This window comes from Pleuronectes platessa, chromosome 14 (assembly GCF_947347685.1).
Source record: "Pleuronectes platessa chromosome 14, fPlePla1.1, whole genome shotgun sequence".
Classification (NCBI taxonomy): Eukaryota; Metazoa; Chordata; class Actinopteri; order Pleuronectiformes; family Pleuronectidae; genus Pleuronectes; species Pleuronectes platessa.
Window position 1 is genome coordinate 22,593,874 of NC_070639.1, and position 9,553 is coordinate 22,603,426.

The 9,553-nt window shown below is 43.7% G+C and overlaps 1 protein-coding gene across 4 annotated transcripts in view; it reads right to left on the reverse strand.

The window, feature by feature from the left end:
- Positions 1-9,270, reverse strand: part of tns1b (tensin 1b) — a 116,229-nt gene extending 106,959 nt beyond the window's left edge. For all 4 annotated transcript variants that reach the window (XM_053439499.1, XM_053439497.1, XM_053439500.1 and 1 more), the window contains exon 1: positions 9,117-9,270. In XM_053439499.1, coding sequence (XP_053295474.1) covers positions 9,117-9,131 — 15 coding nt within the window. In that variant the 5' untranslated portion in view covers positions 9,132-9,270. The remainder of the gene's footprint in view (positions 1-9,116) is intronic.
- Positions 9,271-9,553: the final 283 nt, after the last annotated feature.

Sequence of the window (9,553 nt, forward strand, 5' to 3'; positions counted from 1 at the left end):
TCCCTCGTCCTGCTACTTATCAGGGAAAATAATAACAGTCCTGCAGGATCCACCCCTGAGAGTAGAAGTGGCCCCAAATACAGCTGCCCCCCCCCCCCCCCCCCCCCCTCAAGAGAAAGAACACAGAGGGGCCAGGAAGCAAAACCTGCTTCATTAAGTTCTCACTGCTCATCAATGACCATGTTAGCCCCATGCGTGATTCTTTATCCTCTTGTACGGGTATTCGGTTTTTCTCACACACACACACACACACACACACACACACACACACACACACACACACACACACACACACACACACACACACACACACGTGCAAATCCAGTTGTGGGCTACACACACCTGTAAACCTCCACCATTAACATACACACACAAATTTTCTCGCTTTCTATCAGACATTTTCTGACGTATAAATACTTTTACACACTTTTCCATTATGTTAAAAACTGTTTTTACTTTACAATGTTGTAAATATTGTTATTTTGTGGATCAGATACACATCTGTCCTGGGAGAGGATCCCTCACTTGTTTCTCTCTCTGACGTGTTCTACCTTTTCCCCCCCCGTTAGTGTTCACAGGGTTTTTTTAGTGGTTCTTGTTGATGGTTAAGAACCGAGGATGTCGCACCTCGTTAAGCCCAACGAGACAAATTGTTATTTGTGAATATGGGCTCTATACAAATGAAATGTGATTGATTGACTTGACAGAATTACACAAAGTCCAGACCGACAACCTCCTAAAAGGCATAAACACACTTAATTTAAACCATAAACACACTGCATGCACACACATAAACATCCACCAATAACCACCTATTTCTCCCCCACGTGCACACACATGCACCTCTTTCTCACACACTATATAAATACACAAACCCACCCACACACAGACATACAAACACACTCAGCCAGTGGCACAGAGGATTAATCCCCTGGTATTTCCTGCAGGCCGCCCCTATAGAGACCAGTTCACCAAAGGAGAGAGAGGTTGAAAGAAAACATTTAGGCCAGATCCCACTCAACCAACCAACACACAAAACCTGCACACAAACAGACACACACACTCAAAAAATTGAAACAATATATTTTGTAAGTATTGCTGCATCTTGTGCATTTTTATGGCTTAAATTGAAAAACAATTCAAAACAATTTACTTTGAATCAATCAAGAATTAAATGCTAACCATATAAAAACAGATAACCTGCAGGGATACTGATGGAGACCTGTTTGCTGAGTTGTAGCTTCATCCCTGTGAGTGACACCTTTGAAATGCCACACACTCATTTAAATGGTTTCTATTTCTATTTGATGAATTTACATTTCACTTCACGGCCCAGCGGAGCCACTTTGGAACATGAGAAACTAAATGAGGTCCAGCAGAGCTTAGTTGTACTGAACTGAAAACCTTCACAGCATTGTACACCCTGTTCTTGTCCTGTATTGTGTCACGTTGTGTAGTTCCCTCTGAGCACACGTGTGACAAACAGCACATGATGCATTATTTATTTCGGACAAACACAGTATATCTCCTATAAATAACACTAGAAGATTCTTGTTTTTTATTATTCCCAACTGATTTATGCCTCTGAGAGATTTCATGTTACTTTCTATTTTAGTATTGTGCTCATCAGCTATAAGAGAAGTCATGATGGCTGTTCAAAGACAAAGTGATCCAGGACCAAATGTGACTTTGGCACCACACTCACAACAGACTGTGTTACACCTCTGACATTATCCACCAGACAAACACACACACAGTTCATACACAAAGTGCCACAGCACCGCCCCCTGGTGGTCACTAGACAAACTGCCTCCAAGTTCAGAGTCACACACAGATACTTGCTCACACAGCACAGTTAATATCCTGTATTATTAAAAACAGGAGGGCCTGCGGGGGTAGCGGAGGGAGTGTGTGTGTGTGTGTGTGTGTGTGTCTATGTGTGTGTGTGTGTGTGTGAGAGAGGGAGGGATGTTGTAATGTAGCAAAGGGAGAATGGGCATATTTCCAAGTCTAATCAGATCTCTTGGGGGATTTGTTTTAGTGTCTCTTTAACCTTGAACCGTTTCTGTCTTCTTTTGTAAACCAGACCCAGCATACGACAGCGAGGCCCTCGCACAATTAGGAAGATTAAACGGTGACAGGTCGCCGTCCTTGAACCGAGTGAAGACGAGTAAACAGAGGAGAGAACTGGAAGCTGGACCGCCCTGTTCACTGGCAGAACACCACCGAGAGGATAAGAGAAGGAAAAGAGCAAGTGAGGGGAATCGGAGCGGTGAGAAGATAGAGGGGTAATAGATGGAGGTGCAGATCCAGATAGTTCGTGAGCTGAGATAAGTAAAGAGTGAATGTGTAAACAGCACGGGGGGGGGGGGGTGTTCTTTCGTCTTGGCTGACGTCCTAGAACCTGCTAGTTGAAGGGGGGGAGTTCAGTTATTGACAGACAGAGGAAGAACACACTTCAACAGGCCACCGACACACACACACACACCCTTTCCCACCCCCATGACTCCCATCTGTTGAAAACAATACAGACCCAGGCCCTCCCTCCCTCCCTCCCGGTGCAGAACGCTCACATGTGTGTGCACGTTTCCCTCTGTTCTCTCTCTGCTGTGGGACAGTGTGAGGAAACACCAGAACACACTGACCCACAGAGACAACAGTCACTTTGTGGCTTTGTTTTCATTTAGATGAAGTGTTAAAGTGATCCACTGTGTGTCTGTGCGTGTAAACCACACCGGCTGTGGCTCATTTAATCTTTTATTTATTGTCAAATAAAAGGCTTTTGTGGTAAAAACAGAAATACAGACCCTACATATCAAAGAAAGTTAAATATAAATATAATATATCCATGAATATCCAAACAGAACAGTGGGCAGAACATTGTGAAGTTGATTGTTCCCTAAAGCAGCGCACAGGGCGTCCACTTCCTGCGACTGACAAGCCCTCAGCTGTTTTTGTGAGGGGGGACATGACACACACATACTGAACAACACAACACGAAGAGTGAGATTTAATCACGATCATGATTGTAATAGATTAAACCACCGCATGAGATCAATGACAGAAAAGGTTCAAACTGCAGTTAAGTGACTTCAATCAACACCTGACACTGATCTCAGACTCAGACCCGACACAGCAGGCGGCTGCTTTCACCAACTTTCAAGGTTAAAAGAACTTTGTGTGCTAACTGCAAATCCCCGAGCAGCACACAAACCTTTACTGATGATTGATTTATCCTGAGAGTCATTTTCATACAGTAAACACATGTTCGGGGCTGCGGAAAAGAGAGATATGCTTTTGTTCTGATGTTATGTACAGGGCATAAGAAAAATCAAGAAGTATCTGCAGATCAATCAGTTGTATCAACTTTATCTAAGATTGTTCGTCAATGGGATGTCTGCTAGTTTCTGCCGCCCCCCACAGTGGCCCAAAAGTCCAAGTTATTGCACAGTTAAGATAAAGGTCACAGGTCAAACTATGCATATTTGATCATCATTAAGAGAAGCACAGGTCAGGTCAGGTTCAGAGGTCACACAGGAACCAGCTCACTGCCCTGCTAAGCCTTAGCTGATCGACAACTCCCGAGCCAACACAGACCAGAGCTGGGAGAACTGGAAACCAGTCCATTGACCGAGCTGTGGGCATCTGCAGGTGAAGTGCTTGTCCAGCACCTCGAGGCACAGCGACCATCACAGTGGCAGCAGAGGAAGATGGAGAGAGACAGAGAGAGAGAGGGAGATGCATGCTAAAGAGCTCCAAGGGCCAGACCACCAGCCACTGACTGGGACATTTTGTGCTTCCAGTAAGGACGAGCTGGTGTGTAGATGAACCCTGTGTGCATAAGGATTAATGGCTCTATTAACCAGCACAGACCTTCTATCGGGAAAAGTCAATCTGGTAATATCCTGGTGTCAGACTGTGTCCATGTGTGCGTCCTAATGTCTTTATCTCTTCATCCTTTATCACATGAGCTCACGTCAGACCCATCACTGGCTGGATGTTCTGCAAATATTGGATTCATTCCCATTTGTCTTTTTCACAGTTGTATTTGCAACTGCATATGGAAAAGTTGAGACATTGAGAGATGGGGTCAAGTGAAGAATCTCATCTCAAAATGTTAATATGCTTATGTTTAGCAGGTGTAATGGTGGCCATGTTGATCATGATGGCGCTGGAAGAAAAGTCCTGGAATCTCCTCAGGGAGCCATTAGGGTTCATCCTCTGGGGACACTTGATGCCAGTACCAAATTTCCTGCCAATCCATTTAAGAGCTGATGCTTGAGTCTGCACCAAAGTGGTGAACCAGTCAATAGACAGATCAACAGACAGAACAACTGACACTGACACAACCCAGAGCTTGTGCTGTAGTGTTCATATACATAAGCAGCTTTTGCTTGCTCTCTAATAAACAGGACGAATATCACTGAACACTGATGAGGCCAAGTTCAATAAACAGATGCATGAGCCTTAAATTGATGGAAACAGATTTATCATTCATACATTTAAAATGTGAACTGTACCGTTTTCTTGCTCGTCCTTTGTTTCCGAAACGGGAAGACACAGGAGAAAACTAATTTGACCCAATTCAGGACTGTGGCGAGACACCAACCGAGTCCACCCATTCTCTCCTGAAGAACCTGTCACGTCCTCCACTGCTGCCACTCCTTAATCAGCGTGTCCCTTCCCTCTCTGTCTGTCCTTCAAATCCCGTGTCCAGAGGTAAGAGACACCAGCAGTCAAACCACGCACTGAATCCTGGGACGGTTCCTGATCAGATCCAAGAACTGCTGCACGTTCCTTCACTCTCAGGGACTAGATGTTTCCTTAAAGTGCAGTTGAGGTCATTTCTAAATGCATCTGTCCCTCTCTCGCCTAGCAACCCTGCAGCATCCCTGCATCCATCCCCGTCCCCTCTGTCTCTGGATGCTGCAGCTTCTTCAATTCAGTCTGAGAAGGAGAAAGATGAGAGGTCGGGAAGACAGAAGTGGGCGGAGGCGGGGCTGGTCCGGCGGAGCCGTCTGGTAAAGAAGGAGGCACTTAAAGTGATGAAAAAAGGAGGGGGGGTCTGTAATTTAATGTAGAAAAGAGGGGAGGGGGGGGGGCTTGGAGGGAATCTTTTGTCGCAGAGAAAGGACGATGAATATGAGATGTGGTAAGTGAAGTCACATTATTCTCCCAGTGATTCAAATGAAGCTGTAAAGCACAGATAATGTAAAAGCAGGTACATTCCAGCTGATGATGATATGACCGTTTAATGTCCAAGTAACAAGAGGTAAAGATATCCTAAATAATAAGATATCCAAAATGGAGACAAGGACGGTGAAATACATCAATGGCAGAAAAGATTATGTCCTTCTGCAGATTGGCAGTTTCAGACTCATCTTAAACGGTCTGTGGCTGAATGCATTGAGAGTAATTAGTTATAGCATTGAGAACGAAGACCACATCCATGACTTATCACCGTGAACTGCTTCTTTGGTTTCCCTCGGTTAATATAGTGGAACGTACAAGAAATGAATTGTACGTATATTAACATTAAAAAAAGCACAAGAACGGATGTTTTGAAAAAGCAAAAAGAGACATTTCAAACTAGAATGGTGCTTTTATTTCGTTTTGTTTCCATTTTTTTTATATTTATGCTTACACAAAACCCACCACAGCAAATTCTGTGTATGTATAAACCTACTTGGCAATAAACCATGATTCTGATTGTGAAATGTGCCTTTTTGTTTTCACCGAGATCAATAAGTTAATCCCTTGGAAATCAGTGTAAATGTTAAAGAATCCGTCCAGTGACTTTTGCTTCAATAAACAAAGGGACAGGTGTGAAACATATCCTCCTTGGTGTAGGTATCAGGACGACCCCGGTCATTTCTGCTGATGAAATCTAACCTATTGTCATCATGAGACAAATTCAAATTTGGTTCCACCTTCCTGCAAATGTCACATTACCCCAAAGGTCCCAAAAGAACAACAAAGAGCAGCATTGTTCCAGATCTGCTATAAAGCCACAGAGGAAACTCCATATCTTTGTTTGTGGTGAGATTTGGCTGCTTCCTGTTTTTCCATAACCTGCCCCACTTCCAAAAAATGGCTCTACCCTGGGGGGGGGGGGGGGGGGCCTCCTAGTTGGATCTGCCTATTTAAGGAGCAGCAGTTCTCTGCCGAGCTTTCTCTGTCCATCAACATCAGTATTTGTAGCACTACCACAGTTGTGATGGAGTTAACAATGGGAATCCCAAGTACAGGGATTCACACATACTCAGAGCAGTCAGCACTGTGTGCCTTGCTCAAAGACACTTTGGTCACGTTGAAGCTAAATACTCAGTCGAAGGCCGGTCCTCGTTGTTAGACCAGTCCAGCTACAGATTACACAGTACTGGCAAAATGACAGAGGCTTTCCATAGAAGGCGTGGGGACAATATCATGCGCACTTCCTCTCTGCAGTGCAAACAATGGCCTGGTTTCAAATCTGGAAACATCAAGTCTGTTGTCTGTTCTAGGAAACTGAACGAGGGGTTAGAGAGGTAAGGGTCTCTGTTCCTGGGGGAATAAAAAGGGGAAGTGACCGGTCAGGGTTTCAACATGGGGGGGGTGACAGAGATGTTTTGGTCACAGCTGTTTGTGTACAGTCAACAGTTTCATTTTATATCATTCACCAACGCGTGAAGTCCCTTTTTAAAAGCATCGTTAAGAAACCAAGAATTAACTCCTTGCCAAAATATGCCTCTACCTCCCAACTTTAACTTGTTAAAATCACAATTAGCACATGAGTTATCTCAAAAAACATGTTTTGTGATATCAGAAAGATCTTTTATCATATGTGCAAGTGAACATTCATGCTTATTGAAAAAGAAATTCCCTCAATACAATCCTGAGATGTCATCTTTCCAGGCTCTGAACAGACCTGAGGCATTGAGCCCCAGAGATCGCCTGTTGCCAGCGTGGAGGCATAAAAATTGCAAAACTGATCTGAGTTACGATTTAATAGCCAGTGCCACAGTTCCTCGGAATTTTAAAGTGCAGACTTAGTGGGACAAGGTCTAACTGAGCTCCAATGACATCATAAAGCCAGTTGACGCCCTGTTTATCAGCTGCAGGAGACTGTTACTGCCCAAACATAAAGTGACACAGACACTATTTCCAGGATCTGTTGGTTAGCACTGCTGCGATGGCACAACACATTTATAACCAAGTTAACTAATGGCTAATAATAGCATTCCCACTGGAGACCCATTTGTTTAAATATGACATTTCATGTTACTGCCCCCAACAAAGTGGCTGTGATTAATGCAGCAGTTATCCCCTGCCCCTCCCACTATTGATCCAAGGCTTCCATTTCTGGCCAATGTATAAGCACATGGCACAGAGCCACGGGGGAGTTAAGTGAAAGCTCATTTCATCTGAGAACATAACAAAGACACATCGCTCTATCTTAACTCAGCAGATGGAGACGGGTTTCAGGGAAATTGGCATTCATGGGAAATATAAGTCCGGCATTGGTGACAAAATGGAGTCCTCACTTCAGATATATATCATGTGTAAGGGAGGCTACGATCTAATCCCAGCTCTCGAGCCAAAGCCTCTTTAAGCCTCTTTATCTCTGTGACTGCAAGAAAGTGATACTGAGACCTCGAGCTACAACAATGTGTCTGCTGAGAAATTATAAAGAGGATTCAGACTGTGGTGGAATGCAACTATCATCTGGTAAGGCCCCCATAAAAACACGACTTCAAGATTCACAATCTATATGATCATGAGATATCTTCTGCTGATTGATGGGGTCGCATGGAAACTAATAAATCAGAGGTGAAAAAAAAGGATTTGCGGCCAACTTCATCCTTTTTGAGGAGTAAATTACAAATTCCAGAAGTGAGCTATTTAACCTTTAATTATCTTCCACAGAAGCAGCCACCATACCCGCAGTACCCCCCAGTGACCATTCCACCTTTTGGAGCAGCAATTATCAACCTGGGCCTCAAACACCAAAGTCTTCTCAGCAATCATCAGCTGCCTCATAAAAGCCCAGACGCAGCAGAAATGAACAGGATGTTTGCCAAGGTGATGAAAAGGTATGAAGGTGCAGTGCAGTGCCGGCTCCATCTTTCTTCACCTCCATAAAAACAGCAGCAGCCTCCACCTTTACCTGTTTATCCATTATTTACGAACTTGAATATATATTTGTTTCTTTATGTCCATGGGCCTCTCCTGAGATAATGTTTAAAAATGGGGTCAAAAGTTAATATCAGACTTAATTACAAGAGGTCTGTCTGTTCCATCAACCAGCCGAGGGTCAGGGTTGCACGAGAGGCGATGGCAGACGTGACTCCAACTCCAGTCATCAGAGCAAAGGTTAGTGCACAGCTGTAAAGTGATGAGCTGTATGGACACCTCGGACAGTGAGACCTCCACCTCAGAGGACGGGACGGAACAGGGACGGACGCAGGGACAAAGCACAGTCGGACTTTCTGTCTGAGATTAAAACATGCAGACGGTCTATTAAATAAAGCGTGTCACATCTGCAGTAAGAAGACACAACTCTGTCCATAGGAAATGATGAATAAAAAATGACAAACATTGGATCGGTACAATTTACAAAGATAACCTAGTGATCATGTGACCCCTTCATCTCATCAAACGGTGTATTACCTCTTTCTGTTCTCGCTGTTTGATTCAAAGTTTGATTTTTTTCATGAACCAACTCATGACCACATTACGTTGGAGCTTTGGCTCTGCAGACAATAATGAGACTGCAAATCCCAGCAAGAGGTCCCAGCTCCTCATTTAATATCTCATTAACCTATGTGGGTTAATATGGATTAATCTGCCGCTTTAATCTTCTATATTTACAAATCGTTAAACTTTAAATCACTTAAACATTTGAAAGCTGAACTTTTTTTTGATTTAGACGTATGGATTTGAAACTGAACTTCTGCTAAAAGAAAAAGAATAATCTAAAAATCCATATTATAGTTTGGAAAATGGTTGTGTTAGCCTTTACTTTACCTATATCACAAGTTATTTTTGGATTTGATAGTTTTGTGTGACTGACCTGACGCTGGGAGCGGATCTCTGACCACCCACAGTTAGAAATGACAAGTTGAAACAGCACTCACCAGCCAGAGGGACATCGCAGGGTTTTCTTTGAAGACACCTGGGCCAGTAAAAAAAAAAAAAGGTTCACAGGTCCAGAGCTTTCCTGAACACTTGCTCGGCTTTTCTGGGATTAACGGGAATATGTTTTCTGTCCCTCAAAGCGGGATGCACTGACCGAAGAGAGCCCAGCGGCCTGGCCCTTATCCTGACGTACTTCCTGAGCTGCATTGTTAGCAAGTAGAGAGGAAACACACACACACACACACACACACACACACACACACACACACACACACACACACACACACACTATGGAAAGCCACTGTCAGGAGGTCATATCGTGGAAAGTGAGAATACCAAAACCTTGTTGTTTGCTCTCCGAGATTCATTCCTTATGATTTTTACCCATTTTTAAATATCGGCGTATTTTATGATTGTCTCTTTTTGACAGTTAAAT